The sequence below is a fragment of the Oncorhynchus clarkii genome, chromosome 27, assembly GCF_045791955.1.
Source record: "Oncorhynchus clarkii lewisi isolate Uvic-CL-2024 chromosome 27, UVic_Ocla_1.0, whole genome shotgun sequence".
Classification (NCBI taxonomy): Eukaryota; Metazoa; Chordata; class Actinopteri; order Salmoniformes; family Salmonidae; genus Oncorhynchus; species Oncorhynchus clarkii.
Window position 1 is genome coordinate 18,454,920 of NC_092173.1, and position 23,288 is coordinate 18,478,207.

The window sequence follows — 23,288 nt, forward strand, 5'->3', positions numbered from 1 at the left end:
CGCACACACCCTGCTGATTAGACTGGCAGACCGCAGTGATTAGAAGGTGTGTGTGTGGATCACTGACTGACTGTGTGTGTTAAGCTGTCGGCAGAGGGTCTTGGCAGATGGCAAATTAGATTTTTCTCTCCTCCCTCTCTACCTCTCTTCGTCTCTCTTCACGGACACAATGCCACAACTCCTTTCATCCCTCCATCCTGTGAACCTCTCCTCCCATTTTATCGCTCCAAGCGCTGAGCGAGGCAGCAACTGTTCTCTTGGACACCTCTGATTTTCCATCAGAGCTATTTCTGCCTAGGAGCAGTAGTTCAGCTTCAGAACACACACCTCCCCTCTGTGCCTATAGCAGTACTCCTCAGTTCCACATTTTCTCTTTTGTTTCTCCCCCATTGAAACAGTGGCTAGGCTGTCAATCTGAATTGTTGATGGTTTGTTTGATAGCTGAACTGATGCCAGTGACCTGCTATAGAACTGTACTGAATCACCAGAGAAGTTAAGTGTTGTGCTACCCCTATCCCTTCAACTCTCCCCCTCATGGCTCTTCCATCCTCTCCCATTAGTAACACCACATGAGGAGACAATGGAAATATGTACCAACTAGAGGTCGCCCGATTATGATTTTTCAACGCCAATACCAATTATTGGAGGACCAAAAAAGCAGATACCGATTAAATCGGCCTATTTATTTATTTATTTATTTGTAATAATGACAATTACAACAATACTGAATGAACACTTATTTTAACTTAATATAATACATCAATAAAATCAATTTAGCCTCAAGTAAATAATGAAACATGTTCAAGAAGACTGTAAAAGTGCAATATGTGCCATGTAAGAAAGCTAACGTTTCAGTTCCTTGCTCAGAACATGAGAACATATGAAAGCTGGTGATTCCTTTTAACATGAGTCTTCAATATTCCCAGGTAAGAAGTTTTAGGTTGTCGTTATTATAGGAATTATAGGACTATTTCTCTCTACCATTTGTATTTCATTAACTTTTGACTATGGATGTTCTTATAGGTACTTTAGTATTGCCAGTGTAACAGTAGAGCTTCCGTCCCTCTAGTTAGTTAGTTAGTTAGCGCGCGCTAACTAGCAAGCCATTTCACCTCTGTTACACCAGCCTCATCTCGGGAGTTGATAGGCTTGAAGTCATAAACAGCACAATGCTTGACGCACAACGAAGAGCTGCTGGCAAAATGCACGAAAGTGCTGTTTGAATGAATGTTTACGCGCCTGCTTCTGCCTACCACCGCACAGTTAGATACTTGTATGCTTGTATGCTCAGTCAGATTATATGCAACGCAGGACACGCTAGATAATATCTAATAATATCATCAACCATGTGTAGTTAAGTAGTGATTATGATTGATTGTTTTTTACAAGAGAAGTTTAATGCTAGCAAGCAACTTACCTTGGCTTACTGCATTCGCGTAAAGGCAGTCTCCTTGTGGAGTGCAACGAGAGGGAGGCAGGTCGTTATTGCGTTGGACTAGTTAACTGTAAGGTTGCAAGATTGAATCCCCCGAGCTGACAAGGTGAAAATCTGTCGTTTTGTCCCTGAACGAGGCAGTTAACCCACCGTTTCTAGGCCGTCATTGAAAGTAAGAATGTGTTCTTAACTGACTTGCCTAGTTAAATAAAGGTATAAAAAAAATAAAAGAATCGGCAAATCGGCGCCCCAAAATACCGATTTCCGATTATGAAAACTTGAAATCGGCCATTCCGATTAATCGGTTGACCTCGGGTACCAACTCTTCTCAGCAAACACTCCATCCCTTTCCCTTTTTTAGTGTTTATAAGCCACATAGCCAGTTGAGGTCCAACAGTGCAGGACAAAGTGAAGGAAAACAATACAAATATGATCAAATTGATAATAATAATTGAAATTAGCCCCCTCTTTATCAATCTGCGCCCCACACATATTTCAGACCGCAGAAATGGTGTCTGCAGCAGTTGTGTGTACCACACTGTCTGACTGCTTCCACCTTCATGTGTCTTGGGGAGTGCTGTTGTCTAGACTGTGTGGGAGGACGGATGAGAACCCACCTGGTGTGTGTAACCCTGCTCAGTGTGACTGTCTGATTAGCATGTTGTAGAGGCAGGTGTGGGGCTCAGCTGCAGGTAACTCAACCTCCCCCTGGCTCATTGGCACCCACAACACGATCAAGAGCTAGGGGCTTCATATGCCACACACACACCAACCACTTATTTTCTTTGTCCCTTTCTGCCTTCCTTGAATAGAACATGTAGGCTCATTTCTAGGTGAATTGCTCGTCTTGATCTTTGTTACTACCCGTAACAGATTTCACTCAAGTTTGTCTTACTCCTTACCCTAGCCAGCCTGTAAAAATGCACCAGAAGTCCCTCCCTCGCCCTTTAGTAAAATGGCCGCCATACCCCTGTTGCTAGCCTTTCCTCCAGGTGGAAGCCGCTCTCTGCCAGGCTCCCGGAAGTTAATGTCCATCCCCAGCAGACTGTGAGGGCGTAAGCACTTGTCTGCAGGAGATTAGCCTGTGTGAGGGGGATTAAGAAGTGTGTGGGTGTGTGTCCGTAAGTATGTCTCCCTGTGTATGTGTGTTTACAATTAGCCTCCAATCTGACCCTCTGTGGTGCGACCACTGTTTGGCTGTAGGGGTGTAAATCCCATTCCTTATTACTGTGTATACACACACACACACTCCTTATTACTGTACCCACAGACTGCATGCAACCTCCGCTGCCCCCTAGGCAGACCATAGGGCCCACTGATTAGGCCTAAGCTAAGCTCTGTGCTTAGATTGTGTGTCTGTGCATGCAGCGTTCTTTTCCTAACTCCTTTCTTTCTTTTCATCCCCAACCAGAATGAAGAATTGGATAAGAAGTATGCCGGCCTTTTGGAAAAGAAATGGACCTCAGTCATCAGATTACAAAAGAAGGTTTGTGGTTTGTTTCAGGGATGCTGGTGGGGATTCTGTCTGCTAGTCTCGGCCCATGACTGCGGTGGAACATCATCTGATCATAAATTCACCATACACGGCATATTAAAAAGGTTACAGTTCAAGGAATTTAATGTGTTAACCCAATGCCCTTATGATATGAGATTGTTTGATATGGCTGGCTCTCATGTGGTTGCTTAGCAGTACACTGAAGCTGCCTGCAGAGATTTCCATGTATCAGCAAGCTTATATTAGCCATTTGTACTTGCGTAGTACAAAGTATACACTGTACTGTATTCCAAAGTGCTTTACATTGTAAGTGGTACATTTCCCACCTGATGAAAACAGCCAGTTTCCTTCTGTAATAATGTAATACCACATATCTTACTGTGATGGTAACTGAGTCGCCATGTCTGTCGCCATGTCTGACCCCCCCAGGTGATGGAGCTGGAGTCGAAGCTGAACGAGGCCAAGGAGGAGATCACCCTAGGTGGGCCCATAGCCCAGAAGCGTGACCCCAAAGAGTGGATCCCTCGCCCGCCGGAGAAGTACGCACTGAGCGGCCACCGCTCCCCTGTCACACGCGTCATCTTCCACCCAGTCTTCAGCGTCATGGTGTCCGCCTCCGAGGACGCCACAATAAAGGTCAGTAGAATATAATCATCATAAACAACAACAGTCTTTACTCTTTCTAAGTTTTTCTCCAGATTGGTTGCCAAGGTCCCTGAAGACTGCCTAAACAGTGAAACAATGTACAAACAACGTGATCATCATAATAAGGGATGCCAGCAACCCACCCCATACAACTTCCCAACACTGTCTTGGCAACTTACTTCATCTACATGACTTGTGTGCGTGTTGACTGTGTATGTGCAACAACATCTCCTCCCCGCTGATCCTCAACACTGGGGCCCCACAAGGTTGCGTTCTGAGCCCTCTCCTGTACTCCCTGTTCACCCACGACTGCGTGGCCACGCACGCCTCCAACTCAATCATCAAGTTTGCGGACGACACAACAGTGGTAGGCTTGATTACCAACAACGATGAGACGGCCTACAGGGAGGAGGTGAGGGCCCTCGGAGTGTGGTGTCAGGAAAACAACCTCACACTCAACGTCAACAAAACTAAGGAGATGATTGTGGACTTCAGGAAACAGCAGAGGGAACACCCCCCTATCCACATCGATGGAACAGTAGTGGAGAGGGTAGCAAGTTTTAAGTTCCTCGGCATACACATCACAGACAAACTGAATTGGTCCACTCACACAGACAGCATCGTGAAGAAGGCGCAGCAGCGCCTCTTCAACCTCAGGAGGCTGAAGAAATTCGGCTTGTCACCAAAAGCACTCACAAACTTCTACAGATGCACAATCGAGAGCATCCTGGCGGGCTGTATCACCGCCTGGTATGGCAACTGCACCGCCCTCAACCGTAAGGCTCTCCAGAGGGTAGTGAGGTCTGCACAACGCATCACCGGGGGCAAACTACCTGCCCTCCAGGACACCTACACCACCCGATGTTACAGGAAGGCCATAAAGATCATCAAGGACATCAACCACCCGAGCCACTGCCTGTTCACCCCGCTATCATCCAGAAGGCGAGGTCAGTACAGGTGCATCAAAGCTGGGACCGAGAGACTGAAAAACAGCTTCTATCTCAAGGCCATCAGACTGTTAAACAGCCACCACTAACACTGAGTGGCTGCTGCCAACACACTGACACTGACTCAACTCCAGCCACTTTAATAATGGGAATTGATGGGAAATGATGTAAATATATCACTAGCCACTTTAAACAATGCTACCTTATATAAATGTTACTTACCCTACATTATTCATCTCATACGCATACGTATATACTGTACTCTATATCATCGACGGTATCCTTATGTAATACATGTATCACTAGCCACTTTATACTATACTATGCCACTTTGTTTACATACTCATCTCATTTGTACATACTGTACCCGATACCATCTACTGTATCTTGCCTATGCTGCTCTGTACCATCACTCATTCATATATCCTTATGTACATATTCTTTATCCCCTTACACTGTGTACAAGACAGTAGTTTGGAATTGTTAGTTAGATTACTTGTTATTACTGCATTGTCGGAACTAGAAGCACAAGCATTTCGCTACACTCGCATTAACATCTGCTAACCATGTGTATGTGACAAATAAAATTTGATTTGATGATTTGATTTGATTTGTATAACTGTAACCAATAAGGCATAGTACAAGTGTGTAATCAGGCCACATTGATATTTTAATGTTGTCATACTTCTAGTGCCATTTTGAGAAAATGACTTCAACATATGTATTTTGAAATACATTTCAGAATTAAATTGTTCTAAAGCATATAGTATTGTTATTTGACCTGTTCTACGACCAATTATAAACTGGGTTGTTCGAGCTCTGAATGCTGATTGGCTGACAGCCATGGTATATCAGACCGTATAACAAAATGTTTATTTTTTTTACGTTGATAACCAGTTTATAATACCAATTAGGCATATCGGGGGTTTGTGGTATATGGCAAATTTACAACGGCAATGGTCGATGCGTCATGCATAAGAACACCCTTAGCCGTGGTATATTCGCCATATAAATCAAATCAAATTTTATTTGTCACATACACACCCCTCAGGCTTTATTGCTTAAATATGCCAAATATATGATTCCACTCATTGTCGTTTGTTAATCACAGCTGTTTCTGTATTGTACTATACTCTTTGGACACGTGCTTGTGAGAGAGGGAGAGCAAGAGGGAGAATGCTGTAGCAGGCCTCATTCTCCATCGACTTGCATTGGATTTGCTTATGCTGTATAATATACTCTGTGAGTGTGTGGATTTCTTTAGATATTGTTTTCACAATAACAGAGGAGAGATGTTCATAAAAGGACACTGTGTTTTGCTTTTAGCTGCATTCCCAAAGCGATAAGCTCTGCTTCCTTGTTATTTATTCATTCACCCTGATTCGTCCGCCATTGCTATTTTTTACAGCCATCCAGGATTGGTCTGCTGCTCTACCACAGCTAGATAACTTCATGCCCCACTTCCTCGGTTCCGTATAAATATTTGTGCTGTATATTTTATTCATGTGGAATCAGACTCCTGTTCTCTGTTTTGCCATGCTACCCTTCATTCTCTATTTGACTACACTACCACAAGGGGCCTCCTCTGGCACCACCTACTTCACCACCACCTCCTCCCAGCTACCCCTCTTCATTCCCAGCACCCCCCTCCCCCTTATCTTCCGCTTGAGTGCTGGCCCCTCCGCCTCGACCACTATCCATCCAACCCGGAGCAGGCCCAATCAGGCCCCAAATCTCACAATCTGCCCCCTCCCCTCTTATGCCGCCTCTTCTTTCCTGGCCTGTCTCGCCCCACTCTTGTCCCCTACTTTCCCTCCAGACCTTGCTGTTAAATCTTATACTGGGGAGCTGAACTTAAGAGTTCTGCACACTGACATTCTCTCTATTTCTCTCTTTGACATTCCGCTATGGCTGTGTTAGTTTGCCTGCAGTCAAACTAGTCTCTTTTTTCCCCCTCCTCTTTGTTTAGTATGCAGGGAGTAATTGTCACGGGGCTTTGGTGCTCTGCGGACAAACTGCTTCATCTCACTCCTTCCCTCTCTTACTCCTTCCCTCTCTTACTCCCTCTCTTCCCTTGTCCACTGCTCTTCCTTCTGCTAACGTAGCAAATCTATACAATCCTTTTTTTAACTTGTTACCAGCCTTGAGCTCGCCGCCTTGGCAGTATTTAAATCAGCAGGTTTTGTGAGCAGTGAGCCTTCTCTATTTCACTCTCTCTTGCTCTTGGTTTCTCCCTTCGCTTTCTCTCGCTCTCGCTTCCCCCCACCTCCCTTTCTCTGCATCGTGATAAGAAACCCTGTCACACAAAACTAGACTGAACAGCTTGAGGTGAACTACTGCTTATGGCAAGAACGACATATGCCTTTAGCATATACTGGACCCCATTATTTTAGTGACTATTTTAAAGTGTCTTTCTCTCACAAGTGGGCCTATATTAATTACTGCCTTGGTATTTTGGTTTTTCTTCAAATTGAATATAGGTTATCTTCAGTTGGTCAATGGAAATACTTAATCAATAGAGAGCCACATTGTTACGAGTGGCTAACATAAACACTAAATTAATCTCATGCTGTTGTCAGTACATAAGCACAGTTAATTTTCAGGTTAGCTTCCTCTGACCTTATTACCTAATGACCTTCTGCAGTGCATCTAGACTGCACTTTACTGAGCTAATATTCTACATGGGTCTGCAGACAAATGTCATAAAAGCTGGAATTGCACCACCATGTTTCACTACCCGCCACTTGCATAGGTAGCACAAGCTCAGCAGACCAAGTGATGGTCTTGGTGGTACTGGCAGACTTAACACCACGACATACTGGGTGGATTTTGTGGTACACTAGACTTGAAACAGGAGGGGAGAGGGAGCGGGTGGAGTTGGCAGTGGAGAAAGCCCAAATGAGGCAGAAGGAGGGGGCTTCTGTCACTGTCTGCCAAAATCCAGCCCCCACCACCCTGCTTGCTCAGCGGTGGAGGAAAAGCTTATCCCCACAGTGCCTGTCTGCCTGGAAACACAGGGTAATGTGATAGCCATTATGCTTGAGATGCAGCCAAACTAGTGTTTTTGAACTTTTTATTTAAGACTCAAATCCCACTGTCAGTATAGACACTCATATTTATTCAACCACCATAGTCTTACTTTTGGATTATTTCCTTCTGACTATCCCAATATGAGGATATTTGAATTGACACGCTTCACAGACTAATGTAGTCTTCTAGAAAGTCATTTAATCAGACAAGGAAGATTTTGAATATTTTAATATGTATGGGGTCTGTGTTTGCATGTTGAGACGCCGTCTGGCTTGTAGGGTCATGATTCTGTGCTATTTGGAGCTCTGGAGACGAATCTCAGACAGTGAACTGTGGTAGTTAATGTCTAGAGAGCTTGTCTGGCACCCTACCCAGGGTGTGTTGGAGCTCCTGTGATATGACATCAATATGATCTGCTATCCCCATCTCTCTCTGCCATTCTCAGCCTGGAGGCAGTGTCACAGGGTGCAGGCTAGGCTAGACTAGACCGTGATATTTGGTCTCTGTGGAGATTTTTAGATTTTTGAGAGCAGCTGAGGTGTGCGTTTCTGTTCAGGTGTTTGTGTTCATGTGTGTTTTATGTTCACACAGCAGCTGAAGTTTAGAATTGTGTGTTCATGTGTGATCTTCTCTCTCATCTGAGGTGTGTTTGTGTTCTCATTTTCATGTGTGACATGTTTAGACAGAAGCTGAAATAGTGTTTTCTCTCCTCACCAGGTGTGGGACTATGAGACAGGAGACTTTGAGCGGACGCTGAAGGGCCACACTGACTCTGTCCAGGACATCTCCTTTGACCAGACTGGCAAGCTGCTGGCCTCATGCTCTGCAGACATGACCATCAAGCTGTGGGACTTCCAGGGCTTTGAGTGCATCAGAACCATGCATGGTGAGGGGACAGGAGAGGATGGGTGGGACTGGTTGGAGGATATTATATGTCTTAGACTATGAGGAGGACCAGGGATGGTGAGGTATGTCTGTTTGGTTCAGGCAAAGCATGGATAAGCAATTCCCAACATGTATGTGAGAATGTGTTTGGATGGTGCGTTGGGACACAGGTGCTACCGATGCTGTTCATTGTCACGTATGCTATGGCTCATCCTCACTGAAGTTCATGGCAATCTGTTCCAATTCACAGAAAACTCAGTGAAACAAAAGAGCTTCACACAACAACCAAATGATCTGTCACACAGGCTTTAATGTTAATGCCAGCCATTCCACACTTCTTAATATCCTCCCCATTCTAACTCCTATAGGCGGTGGGGACTTGTTCTCTCACCATCTCTCTGTCTCTCTGAGGAATTCAGTCATTTGCACCGTTTAATATTAAGATTTGGAGGGCAGAATATGAGAAGCCTTTTTGTATTCACACACACACACGTACACCCTCAAGACAAGGTGCTATTTCTCATATCAGCACTCTAAATGTACCAGTCCTTAGGCAGTGTCACTGCCCCCTCCCCTCTTTTAAATCCTAATTGCTGCATAAATTGAAGCGGCATATCTTACGTGTGCCTTCAGGCCCCACTGAAACAGGAGGACACCACTGGAGTGGCTTTCCTGTTGAGAGCTCCTAAAACATATCAAAACTTAATGTTTGACATCATATGCCCCTTAAAATCTCTGCCAAAATGTCTCAAATTGCTCGGACTGAGAAGTATACTACATGAATGAATATGAATGCTTAATGTAAATAAGATGAAAATAAGCTCTTGACTAGGACTCAGTCATTTTTTAATCCATGTTTGACTTGTAAAGGTTTTCAGTGTGTGTGTGTGCGCGTGTGAGATATTAGCAGTCTCTCTCCAATCCGTTTTGGGTGTAATTTACACCGCGTCAGTTAGAGCTGGCATGTTGCCCCAAAACAGACAGGCTGTGTTCACACTGTGAAGAAACGAGAGCTCGGGGACCTCTTCTCTTTGTCTCCATCTCTCTCTGCGCCTGCCAGTTCCACTGCGCCATCTTTCCAGTCATCCTCCCATCCCCTCATATTCTCATCCTTTCATTCTCCTTGAGTTCCTTTCTTCCTCTAATTTTCCTTCTCTCCTTCCATTCTCCTTAACCAATTTCCCTTCCCCGTAACCAATTTCCCCTCTTTCCTCACCCTTTCTCATCAACACCTTTTTCTCTCCCCATCTTCCTCTCCCTCTCCTTCTCTCATCCTCTTCCCCTCCTTCCCTGCATCCCTCCCCCTCCCACCAGGCTGGCTGATTTGGTAGTGAAGATTAGGAGAGATTTTGGACAGTCAGTTTAATTATCCTCTTCACTCAGCACCAGATAGCAGCCCTTTTGTGAGGCTTTCACCACCCATTATTATAACAGCCAGTAGCGCACTGTGGGGCTACTGTGCTCCCCAACACACACACGCACACTTCTCATATTTTAAGCTTGCCTTTTAGAACCTACTTATCATTTCTGTATCTTTTTAGCAGATTAAAAATGGCTGCCCTGGTGACTAGGTAATTAGCTGCCTCTTCTCCAGGAACAAAGACACCCTGGGTGTAATTGGCTGTCTCACTACACATGTTAATTGGCTCATTTGGACAAAACCTATTTTATGGCATGTTTAGTTCCGGGGACTTTATCAAGGGGATGGTTAAGGACTTCTTGTCAAAGTGGGTGGCATTCAGAAATGGAAAGGTTTTGGCAGGAATTGCTGGCTAATGCTTTTAGCCCAACTTCGTACTGCCACTGTCTGAAGTACAGTACTTGAACATTTCACCAATAGATATTTCAGTCACCAAGGGAAAGGGGACACCTAGTCAGTGGCACAACTGAATGCGTTAAACCGAGACTTGTCTTCCATATTTAATCAGAGGTGCGGGGGCTGCCTTAAATTGACGTCATAGGTGCCTGGGTGAGCATTTGTTGTTGGGGGTTGCTCAAGGGCAAAATTGTTCTACCTTTTCTGCTTGACAATTCGAACCAGCAACCTTTTGGTTACTGGCTCAGCTACCTGCCGCCCAGTAAAAGTCTCATTGTATTGTCTTTTGTTTTCCAGGACACGATCACAATGTTTCGTCCGTAGCCATCATGCCCAATGGAGATCATATAGTATCTGCCTCTAGGGACAAAACCATTAAAATGTGGGAGGTGGCCACTGGGTAAGTACACTGCATAATAGCAGTCAGTGCTCACCATGAGCCTAAATGTTCTTTAAAAAGTTCCCTATGCTTCTGCAAAGCAAGCAACCATCTTTAACCCTTCTCCCCTCTTCCCACCCGTCAGTTACTGTGTGAAGACGTTCACGGGCCACAGGGAGTGGGTGAGGATGGTCCGGCCCAATCAGGATGGCACCCTGATCGCCAGCTGCTCCAATGACCAGACTGTGCGTGTGTGGGTGGTGGCGTCCAAAGAGTGCAAGGCCGAGCTGCGGGAGCACGAACACGTGGTGGAGTGCATCTCCTGGGCCCCTGAGAGCGCTCATCCCACCATCTTGGAAGCCACCGGCTCAGAGGTGAGAAGGTGCTCGACACGAAGATACTGATACACACACACTTCACGAAAGGCTTTGTCTCCTCTTTGGTCCCCAAAAGCAGATCATGCAACCCCTTCGTCGTCAAAACACCCACTGCTGACTCTTCAAAAGCACCTTGCCCTTATGCCCTGTATTTGGATCTGTTCCAAAACCTGTATGTACATACAGTGGGGCAAAAAAGTATTTAGTCAGCCACCAATTGTGCAAGTTCTCCCACTTAAAAAGATGAGAGATGCCTGTAATTTTCATCATAGGTACACTTCAACTATGACAGAAAAAATGAGAAAAAAAAATCCAGAAAATCACATTGTAGGATTTTTTAAATGAATTTATTTGCAAATTATGGTGGAAAATAAGTATTTGGTCACCTACAAACAAGCAAGATTTCTGGCTCTCACAGACCTGTAACTTCTTCTTTAATAGGCTCCTCTGTCCTCCACTCGTTACCTGTATTAATGGCACCTGTTTGAACTTGTTATCATTATAAAAGACACCTGTCCACAACCTCAAACAGTCACACTCCAAACTCCACTATGGCCAAGACCAAAGAGCTGTCAAAGGACACCAGAAACAAAATTGTAGACCTGCATCAGGCTGGGAAGACTGAATCTGCAATAGGTAAGCAGCTTGGTTTGAAGAAATCAACTGTGGGAGCAATTATTAGGAAATGGAAGACATACAAGACCACTGATAATCTCCCTCGATCTGGGGCTCCACGCAAGATCTCACCCCGTGGGGTCAAAATGATCACAAGAACGGTGAGCAAAAATCCCAGAACCACACGGGGGGGACCTAGTGAATGACCTGCAGAGAGCTGGGACCAAAGTAACAAAGCCTACCATCAGTAACACACTACGCCGCCAGGGACTCAAATCCTGCCGTGCCAGACGTGTCCCCCTGCTTAAGCCAGTATATGTCCAGGCCCATCTGAAGTTTGCTAGAGAGCATTTGGATGGTCCAGAAGAAGATTGGAAGAATGTCATATGGTCAGATGAAACCAAAATATAACTTTTTGGTAAAAACTCAACTCGTCGTGTTTGGAGGACAAAGAATGCTGAGTTGCATCCAAAGAACACCATACCTACTGTGAAGCATGGGGGTGGAAACATCATGCTTTGGGGCTGTTTTTCTGCAAAGGGACCAGGACGACTGATCCGTGTAAAGGAAAGAATGAATGGGGCCATGTATCGTGAAATTTTGAGTGAAAACCTCCATCAGCAAGGGCATTGAAGATGAAACGTGGCTGGGTCTTTCAGCATGACAATGATCCCAAACACACCGCCCGGTCAACGAAGGAGTGGCTTCGTAAGAAGCATTTCAAGGTCCTGGAGTGGCCTAGCCAGTCTCCAGATCTCAACCCCATAGAAAATCTTTGGAGGGAGTTGAAAGTCCGTGTTGCCCAGCAACAGCCCCAAAACATCACTGCTCTAGAGGAGATCTGCATGGAGGAATGGGCCAAAATACCAGCATCAGTGTGTGAAAACCTTGTGAAGACTTACAGAAAACGTTTGACCTCTGCCATTGCCAACAAAGGGTATATAACAAAGTATTGAGAAACTTTTGTTATTGACCAAATACTTATTTTCCACCATAATTTGCAAATAAATTCATTAAAAATCCTACAATGTGATTTTCTGGATATTTTTTTTCATTTTGTCTGTCATAGTTGAAGTGTACCTATGGTGAAAATTACAGGCCTCATCTTTTCAAGTGGGAGAACTTGCACAATTGGTGGCTGACTAAATACTTTTTTGCCCCACTGCGTGCCCTAAGTAAAATGTATATGTGTGTGTATTAGAGGTCGACCGATGATGATTTTTCAACGCCGATACCGATTTTTGGAGGACAAAAAAATCCGATACCGATTTAAATCTGCCGATTTAAATTTTTTATTTTTTTTTTACAAAAAAATGCATTTGAAATAATGACAATTACAACAATACTGAATGAACAGTTATTTTAACTTAATATAATACATTAATAAAATCAATTTAGCCTCAAATAAATAATGAAACATGTTCAATTTGGTTTAAATAATGCAAAAACAAAGTGTTGGAGAAGACTGTAAAAGTGCAATATGTGCCATGTTAGAAAGCTATAGTTTAAGTTTCTTGCTCAGAACATGAGAACATATGAAAGCTGGTGGTTCCTTTTAACATGAGTCTTCAATATTCCCAGGTAAGAAGTTTTAGGCTGTAGTTATTGTAGGAATTATTGGACTATTTCTCTCTCTACCATTTGTATTTCATATACCTTTGACAATTGGATGTTCTTATAGGCACTTTAGTATTGCCAGTGTAACAGTATAGCTTCCGTCCCTCTCCTCGCTCCTACCTGGGCTCGGACCAGGAACACAATGACAACAGCCACCTTCGATGCAGAGCAAGGGGAACAACTACTGCAAGTCTCAGAGCGAGTGACGTTTGAAACGCTATTAGCTCTTAGCGCTAACTAGCTAGCCATTTCTCATCACATCGTTACACCAGCCTAATCTCGGGAGTTGATAGGCTTGAAGTCATAAACAGCAGAGCTGCTGGCAAAACACACAAAAGTGCTGTTTGAATGAATGCTTATGAGCCTGATGGTGCCTACCATCGCTCAGTCAGACTGCTCTATCAAATCATAGACTTAATTATAACATAATAACACACAGAAAGGCAAGCCGTGGGTCATTAATATGGTCGATCCGGAAGCTATCATCTCGAAAACAAGGCGTTTATTTTTTCAGTGAAATACGGAACTGTTCCGTATTTTATCTAACGGGTGGCGTCCATCAGTCTAAATATTCCTGTTACATTGCACAACCTTCAATGTTATGTCATAATTACGTAAAATTCGGACAAATTGGTTCGCAATGAGCCAGGCAGCCCAAACTGTTGCATATACCCTGACTCTGCGTGCAATGAACGCAAGAGAAGTGACACAATTTCACCTGGTTAATATTGCCTGCTAACCTGGATTTATTTTAGCTAAATATGCATGTTAAAAAATATTTACTTCTGTGTATTGATTTTAAGAAAGGCATTGGTGTTTAAGGTTAGGTACACGTTGGAGCAACGACAGTCCTTTTTCGCGAATGCGCACTGCATTGATTATATGCAACGCAGGATACGCTAGATAAACTAGTAATATCAACCATGTGTAGTTATAACTAGTTATTATGATTGATTGTTTTTTTTACAAGATAAGTTGCTAGCTAGCATTAAACTTACCTTGGCTTTACTGCATTCGCGTAACAGGCAGTCTCCTTCGTGGAGTGCAACGAGAGGCAGGTGGTTAGAGTGTTGGACTAGTTAACCATAAAGGTTGCAAGATTGAATCCCTGAGCTGACAAGGTAAAAATCTGTCCTTTTGCCCCTGAACAAGGCAGTTAACCCACCGTTCCTAGGCCGTCATTGAAAATAAGAATGTGTTCTTAACTGACTTGCCTAGTTAAATAAAGATTAAATAAAGGTGTAAAAAAATAATAATAATATCGGCAAAATCGGCGTTCAAAATCACCAGACATGTTTGAATCAGACCATGAAATGAAAAGTACAGGAGGTGCCCCTTTCTAAAAGGCTGTTTTTACTTCATTGTTATGGGGTGTTGTGTGTAGATTGCTGAGGATTTGTATTTATTAATCCATTTTAAAATAAAGCTGTAACAAAATGTGGAATGTCAATGGGTCTGCATACTTTCCCGAAGGCACTGTATCTATGCAGAGTCTGTCCTGCTCTTGAGACGCATTCTCTGATAACTATTCCGTTTGTAGTCCATTTCCCCTAATGCTAAGGTGCTATTTATTTATCGAAGGCTGTGGTACAAAAATGCATTTATTTCAGAGGGCTGCTGGTAGCACATAGCCCTTATAACAAAATAATCATAGGGTTGATATCCACCAAGTGAACACTGCTAAAGGTTCTGTATTGGCAATTTACGGCGGCAATTGGAGCTCATCGTATTCGTTCTCTCCCTGTGTCCTTCCAGTCTAAGAAGAGTGGTAAGCCGGGCCCCTTCCTGCTGTCTGGCTCCAGAGACAAGACCATCAAGATGTGGGACGTCAGCATTGGGATGTGCCTTATGACACTGGTGAGTGGACCATTAATCATAGACATTCGATAATGGTCATTCTGATTCATGCAGTTTTTAATTGAAAAATGTCCCCATTAGTGATGCCGACTCCATTCTTCACATAACATGACTTGAATTGTAATGTGATTGACCTTCTTGAACCCTAGTCTTAACCGAACACACTGTCTCCGGTTGACTGGTTTCCCGAACTAAGCATAGTTTGTTTTAGTCAAGGAGCAGTCTGGGGAAACTGGCACTAGATTTTGTATTTGAAAATAAAAGAGAGCCGCACACTCTAGGAGCTCAGGTGCAAAAATGTAATTACCAACGTTTCGACAGCCAAGCTGTCTTCATCAGGGTTTATCAGGGTTAGATTTTGTATTAACAATTCTAACCAAACACTATTGTCCCAGGTTGGCCATGATAACTGGGTGCGCGGGATGCTTGTCCACCCCGGAGGCAAGTTCATATTAAGCTGTGCTGACGACAAGACCTTAAGGATCTGGGACTACAAGAACAAGCGCTGCATGAAGACTCTGAGTGCCCATGAACACTTTGTTACCTCTCTGGGTAAACCGCTCTCAATCTTCTCTTCTCCTACAGTCACAGTCAGCGGCAGTTACTGCTGGGTCTTTTTTAGTAGGCACACAGTAGCAAAATGTTTGCGCTGAGCTATGAACTGATTTTTTTTAATATATTTTTTTTAACAACTATTTGATCCGAGTTCTGTTCAATTATTTGAATTCAATTTAGTTTTTTTTCTGTGAGTTTAATGCGCACATTGCACAGCTTCTCTAGAGATAAATTAGATCCAGCCTGAACTGTGTGACATAGTAGAGTTGTAGTTTCCAACAGGCCAATATTCTACATAGTTTAACGCATAAAGCGGTGCATAATCCATTGCACATTTCCTTGTCCAGTCTTTCTTTTATGCCTACTAGGGAAGAGGGAAGAATTCACAATCGTGAGATGATATAGAGAGTCATAAAAAGTAGTCATAAAACTATGCCTTATTTACTTTGAAGAACTACAAAATAGGGATTTTGTCAGACACCATATGCAGCAGCTCTGTAAAGATGATTACTAGTCATCAAATAAAACAAATGTAATATACACAACTGAAATATTTAAATTATGGTTAATAAGTGATGAGCAGTAATAGGCAGTCACTATCATCATGTTACTTTTATTTAATGTTTTATTCTGTTACAGCATTCAATCCACATAATGCATAGTGCATTTAATGCTTAAAAATATTATTGAAACTGAAATTTAAAAAAACGTTATTTTTTATAATCGAACAGAACTAACCTCAAAAAGCACTAATCACTCAGTACTACAAAACATTTTGCAACGTGAAACGAACATTTGATTTCATCTCAGTGGCTAAGTTCAGGGAGTACCTGCCTGTATCTCCATGTCCTTAGTGAACTCAACCCTGGTGTTTCCTGAGTTGTTAGTTCTTTGTTTGGTGGTTTATTGAGGTGTGAGCTAGGAGGCTCTGCATTAACCCCCTCGGGTGCATCATGCTATAGGCCCCAGAGTGAGAGGATCAGGCAGGGGTTAGACAAAGCTGTTTTGGACGTTGGTTGAATGGGGTTAGGGATAGATGGATAGGAGAGGGGTGGGGGTTGTAGAGTTATGATAAACTGGTCTTGCCTGGCTCAATATCCTGGGGGCTGCTAGCTGGCAGCTGGGGTCTAAGAGGTAGACAAATACTCCAGGATTTTCCCAATTTTCCTCAAATCTGATTCTTCTAAGCGGATCAGGGCTAGGGAACTCTCCGGAGAAGGAGACTCCAGCTATCCAGCCAGCTTTCCTGTCAGGCTAGTGCTGTTTGAAGCCTCAGCCTCCAAAATCTAGCCACACACACACAGAGCACTGCTGTAAGCTATTGTTTGGATATTTTGGGGGGAGAAGACAAAAACACCTTTTGTTGAGGTTGATGTGCTGTGCTTTTCTGTGTGATGCATGTACCAAGAGGTAAAGAGCTTTGTCTAGTTAATGAAATGCCCCAATTCAACTATTGATAATAAAATAATGATATATTCAGGTCATACTGCTAAATGGAATATGCTTGATAAATGGCCTTTAATGTGGAAGTTAACTAATTATTCTGCCATCTCCTCTGGATAGAACCCGATTCTCTCTCTCAATTAATTTCAATTAAATTCAAAGGGCTTTGTGGGCATGGGAAACATGTTCACATGGCCAAAGCAAGTGAAAAAGACAAATTATCTACTCTTCCTTTGTACTGATGCCCTTTCTCCTCCTCCTCAGATTTCCACAAGAATGCGCCGTATGTTGTCACCGGGAGCGTAGATCAAACAGTAAAAGTGTGGGAGTGTCGCTGATCCGATCAGGCCTAAGAAGATCGGACCACCACCATCCCAATTACCACCCCACCTCCTCTCACCCCACCTCCTATAGGCCTCATTCCACCCCCCCCCCCACATCCCACCTAACACTATCTCTTTCATCACCTCTGGTTACACTCACACACCATGGTTAATAACTTATCCTGTCATCACGCTCTCTGGTCCAATAACTATGGTCCTTTTATGTACATTATTCTGGATGTAGATTGAGCTATTAAATGTTACACAGCAAAAAAAGTGTTCTTGCATGGTGATGATGAATCCAAAATTGTATACTGTAAATTTACATAAGGTTGTCTAGAAGTACCATAGGTTTAACATGGGTGGGGCTGGCTAAGTCTGTTGTCACATGCAGCCTTACCTACCTACTTATTGAAGGCAGATGTTTCTTTGTGTGCGTCACAAATGCCACCCTATTCCCTACATGTTGCAATACCTATGAACAGGGCCTATGTGCCCTGATCCAAGGTAGTACACTACAGGGAATAGGGTGCCTTTTGGGACACATTCTTTGACTGGGTGTAAAACGTAGGGCGCTAACACTGATAATTTAAAAAACGACTGTCGTTTCTTTTCGTGTCAGATTTATTATTTTTGTCACTTTTTTCCCTGTTTATTTTATTTTTGTTATTTTCTCTCCTTTTCACTGTTGTAGTCTGTCAGTGACCTTTTTGAGGGGGAAAAGGAAAAGTATAATCCCTTGATGTCGGAGGATATGAGATTGTCTGTCTGTGGGGGTTTTGTTATTGGAATAATCTGTAGCTTTGTAACATCACTTCTGAAGTGTGCATACCATTTCTCTTCATGTGGAACTAGATAATATATTAATGGCTGCATATACGATTGTTTCAAACTGTTGTCTATCTTCGGTCATCTGGGGGTTGAGAAAACAAAACAGCTTTGTACTCTTGTCATGACGACGTGTCCTAAACTGAGTAGCAAAACCACACCTGATAGGCTTAGAATTATCCTATCCAATGACTGAATTATGTTTATTGAATCGGAACCTTTCTATATTGGCATCTGAATGAATTAACCTGGCTAGGCTGCGCAGCTGGTGCCCTTATTTCAGTGGGTTAGCATTTTGGCTGAAAACTCAGTGGACTGATGACTTTCAGGTTAGCATTTAGGCAATGTGAGCCGATAGCGTGAGGTTACTCCTCCCTGAAACGCTGCCCCCTGTCTGTTCGGACTGGTACTGGACCTTATGGTTGGCCGCAACTGATCAGGCGACCGACCGCCTCAGCCTTTCTTTAGCACTTGGCCCTTTAGCAACTGACTTCAGGGATATCACCTCTTTTTAATCTCAAGCACTTGAAAAGAAAGACCTTTAGGTGTCTCCCTCCCTCTGTAAGATGTCTCACTGTTGTCTCAAGTCTAACCTGAGTGATTTCCATTGGACTCAACTGAACCTTCTCCGTTTTTCTAACCATATGACGAATCAGGTGTCAGCTGGGTTTTATTATCCCTTATACTACAGGAATCATGTAAGAGATTTGATGCTCAGCTGGCCATTGTCTTGTGCTGCTTGCTTCTATGGGCTGTGTAAATTAGGAAGGGTAAGCTTAAGCCTTAGCTCTGGATGAAATATGCAAGTTTCAAATGAGTCGGACACAGTCAGAGAGACGTCGTCATAGCATGACAAGGAGTCAAAGTTGCCCCTCTGGTTTTGATGTGCAAAATATCTCCCTGGAAAAATACAAAGCTGTTTCTGTGGGGGAGAAAGACATGTAAACTAAAGCTTTTTACTGAGCTGTAGGTAAGTGTCCAAATCTGTGTTTCCACTGAACTGACTGGTTCACTTTCAGGGGATTCATTCATTCAGTTGGTGATGAAATAAAATGCTAGCAGTAGACATGCTAATGAATGATTGTGTTCTCTGTACAGTAGAGGTCTGATGGTTATAGTTCTTGTATAGGGATCTTCACCCCTAAGACTACATACAGCATCTCCCTTGCCACAGACCGACGTTGGTCTTGGGCTAGACCTACTAGAATCTGTTTGTGCACAGGAGAATGCTTAGACACCATTCCTAGGGAAGAGCTCTTGGGTCAAAACTCTTCAGGACTGACTCTAACACATTGCAGTAGTCTCCGGGGTGGCAAGCACATCTGTATCCTATTCTGTTCATCTTAATGAGCTAGAAGGCTGAAGAAATAATGAAAAATGACAATTGGAACTAATTCTAATCTAACCAAATCTATCTATGACAATGGAGACCAACCATTCCCCCCAACAACAAAAAAATAACATATTGCTTCCTACTCTGCAGCAGGTGAGGAAGAATCCTATTATCTTGCACATCCCTGCTTTTCGTTAGCTCTTTGGTCCTTTGTCCGACTGGGGACCAAAGAGAAATTAAGACTCAATAAAATGCATAAACAATATCATTTTTTTTAATCAGCCTTTTTGCATTATGATGCAATTCTGTAATAATAAAATACTCCACTTGCTTAACTGATTTTATTATTTTAAGCTTATTTGCTGAATAACTTCCTGTTCCTCTTCCTGTGTGTATTTGATTGGATGTAGCTAGCTGCTGCTGTTGACCTCTGAACCCTCATAGTGGCTAGTGTGATGAACCCTTTGACCTGTCGACAATACCACTGCTGCATGTACCCCTGTTGTACCAGAGGCTGAGCCATCTGGTCTTGTGAGCCTTTCTGGTTCAAGTGCTATGATGTAAGCCACTGAACACTCAGGCCGAGTCTGAAATGGCACCCTATTCCCTAAAATTAGTGCACTTAAGACGCAGACTCAATCAGCCACAGGCCACTCCGCTAAGCTGTCAAAGGCTAGTCTGTCCACTTGACAAATTTATATACTGTAAAAAGAGTGAGAAGTAGGATAAGAGAACACCATCTCTTATGAGAAGGGGTGGTACCCCTACTGTTGCTTGCCAGTAAGCAGGTGTATTGTCCCTGTGTATCTATGTATGTATACTGTGTATTTTGCATATTGACTTTTCAAAGACACCAGACAGGTTGGCTCAGGCTGGCTTGATGGCTGCAGACAGACCTCACTGTACTTAATGTGGTTGTTTGTTGCTGCTGAAAGGAGGACAGATCTGTAAATGTATGAACTGGCTCCTTCATTCCTCTATATGCGATGGGATTGTGGCAGACTAAAGATGTTCTGAGAGAAAAGAAGCCTCCTTGAGAGAATACCACTTATGCCTCCTCTAGACTAGAGACCCCCATGTATCAGACTAGACAGGTCTTTCTCCAAGCACCTTTCTCTGTCAGTCAGAGGGAGGGAGAGACTTTGATTGAAGAGTCGGCGTGAGTTCATTCCGTTACACCAACCATCGATAGGACAATTGGACATGGTGGTGCTGATGCACCATAAAACGTGTTTTAGCTGAAACCCAAAAAATGTAATTACAGTAAGATGACATGGTTTAGCTTCAGCATTCAGATGTCCTGATCTGTTCTGTTCTCAATCCTAGGCTAAGTTAGCTTCCTGATTTAAGCCGATTCTCTCTTTAGATTGGCTTAATTCAGGATTACCATATCAGGTTCCTTGTGTGTAAATTCTAAACCAGGCCTGAAGTGAGCCTAAATGGATATTTGACTTTTATTGTTATTAAAAAAAACTCAGCTTTCCTTTTCTTGGGTTAGACAAAGGTCTATAAACAAATTGTCCAGAGGGAGAATGTGTGTCTCCCCTTGTAATATAGTTGTCATTGAATGAATGCTTTCCATAACTGTGCTATTGTACCTTCCCTGTGAAAAGAAATCACTTTTTGCCATTTGCAGCTCCCAAGCAATCCCTATGCTGCACTGGCTAGGTGGATCAGAGGGACTGGCAGACAAGCTTGCACTGTCTGTTGGTCCTTCCCCTCAGTCTCAAGTCCATCTGTCTGCTATAATCTGCCTTGTGAATAGATTGAGGGCTTCAGACTTCTCACAGCTTGAACAGGATTAATAGTTTTGCTTTCAACGTCTTTCTCACTCTTCACACAGCAAAATTGCTAACAAAATATCTGGATGTCATTATTGTTTGCAACATAATTAAAGAAAAATATGTAAACGTTGTCCTTTTATTGGATTGGAGGGGGGGTTCTCAACAAAGAACATGCACTGCTTGATATATTACATGTCTACCACAGATCAGTTCATTTAGGGATTTTCTGATTTTGAGCTAAAGGTTTCGGGGAAAGCGAGTCTTAACATTTCATGATTTTCTTCAGTGGATGGCATGTATTTTTTTCTTGGGTAGAAAATTATAGATCATTAAATGATAATTACATATTGCCAGTATACTGTGTGTGTGAAGTATTAATATAATGGTAGGGATTAATTTTTAATGTTCACAGCTGTTATGTATGCCAAGAGATGATGGAAACCATACTTGAAAAAGAATGTGATTGACAATTTACATTAACAGACCCAAAAATCTAAATCTTACATTTCTAAGACCATGTTGGTGTCTTTGCAAAATAAATAACTAATCTACCAGATAAATGCATGGTTCCACCTGGCTGGCACCTTCCTGCTATGTCTAATTGTCTGACTACACTAAAAATGTCTCATGATCTTGAAAAATATCGATGAAGTGTAAAATGCAGCTCTGGGAACAGATTAATCATGCTGAGCAGTTTAGGTTATGACTCAAATATACTTGCTCAAGCAATATTTTAATTAACTTGGATACATTTGTGCAAGTGTCAATCTGTTTTACTGTTGCCCCTTTGCAAATGTTTGACTGGGTGGGTAGGGTGTACAATTGCCATCATTTTGCCGTCTGCTTCTGAATGAAGGATAATTTGTATGTGGAGAATAGATCAATCAACCACACACACTCAACATCAACTATAAATTGTTGTCGGGATACTACTGATGATATGTAGCCTCAACCTATCATGCTTATCCATGCTGGCGGGATCCATACCTCAATTGAAGTAGGAATGTGAAATGGTTAGGTAAGAAATTATGGTTAAGGTTTAGAGTAGGGACTAACCAAAGATCCCGGATAGCCCTGACCCTTCAAAATGTTGACTGTTTTGAATGCGCTGAATATCGACGTCAATCAATGTCTCGTCGCAGAATTGTGACTTCGTCCACCATCACAGAAGAAACGCTATATCGTTTATGCAAAAAAAGTCCAACGTGAGTTCTCAGATCGTGTGTACAAGACAACTCTACATACGAATATATTCCCGAGCGAATATTTCAGGTATTCAAGTTACTACCATTATAACAAGAGGCTAGCTAACGCTAGGCATCTCATTTAGAGAGGTCTTATATAGCCATCTTGTTGGCATGGAGTTTAAATGTGCTTTAGCTAGGTGGCTAACTTGCAGTTTACTGATTTAATGCGTTTAGTTAGCTAACAAGCTAGATACTACCCCCATAGTTTTACCTTTTGTATGTTGTATTTTACACGCATTTATGTCAGTTAGCTAACTTTTTAGCGTTCCAACCCTTTTTAAAAATGTACAATTGTGTGTCATGTGTTCTTCCTCCATAATGAAGTGAAAATGTCACTAAACAGGTCAATGGAACCGCTACAAAGACAAGCCCCCGGACTTGGCCTACTCGGCCTCCAAGTATCCAGACTTCAAACAGCATGTCCACACCAACCTGGGTGGCAGAGCTATGTGCGTACAGGGCGTATTCATTAGCTACGGAAATCGTTTTAAGAACCAAACGTGAGCAAAACTATAAGTTGTATTGGACAAATTCTGGTAGTTAGGACCCTCTGGAAGGGTTGCTTCCATTTAAGAAACGCTTTGCAACAGAATCGGCGCAATGAATACGCCCCAGTACATATGCTGTAGCCCAGTTGTTCCCAACTCAGGTCCTCGAATATCCCCAACAGTTCACAT

The 23,288-nt window shown here is 42.9% G+C and overlaps 1 protein-coding gene and 1 pseudogene across 3 annotated transcripts in view; both read left to right on the top strand.

Annotated features, from left to right (window-relative positions):
• LOC139386356 (lissencephaly-1 homolog A-like) overlaps positions 1-21,490 on the top strand; it is a 73,659-nt gene extending 52,169 nt beyond the window's left edge. For 2 of the 3 annotated variants that reach the window (XM_071131893.1, XM_071131894.1), the window contains exons 4-11: positions 2,847-2,921; positions 3,360-3,566; positions 8,270-8,438; positions 10,551-10,653; positions 10,778-11,006; positions 14,997-15,098; positions 15,494-15,650; positions 17,361-21,490. In XM_071131893.1, the coding sequence (XP_070987994.1) occupies positions 2,847-2,921; positions 3,360-3,566; positions 8,270-8,438; positions 10,551-10,653; positions 10,778-11,006; positions 14,997-15,098; positions 15,494-15,650; positions 17,361-17,434 (1,116 nt within the window). In that variant the 3' untranslated portion in view covers positions 17,435-21,490. The remainder of the gene's footprint in view (positions 1-2,846; positions 2,922-3,359; positions 3,567-8,269; positions 8,439-10,550; positions 10,654-10,777; positions 11,007-14,996; positions 15,099-15,493; positions 15,651-17,360) is intronic. The other variant, XR_011629035.1, reaches the window with a different exon arrangement.
• A 1,450-nt stretch (positions 21,491-22,940) lies between these two features.
• Positions 22,941-23,288, top strand: part of LOC139385718 (RNA N(6)-adenosine-methyltransferase mettl16-like) — a 28,839-nt pseudogene continuing 28,491 nt past the window's right edge.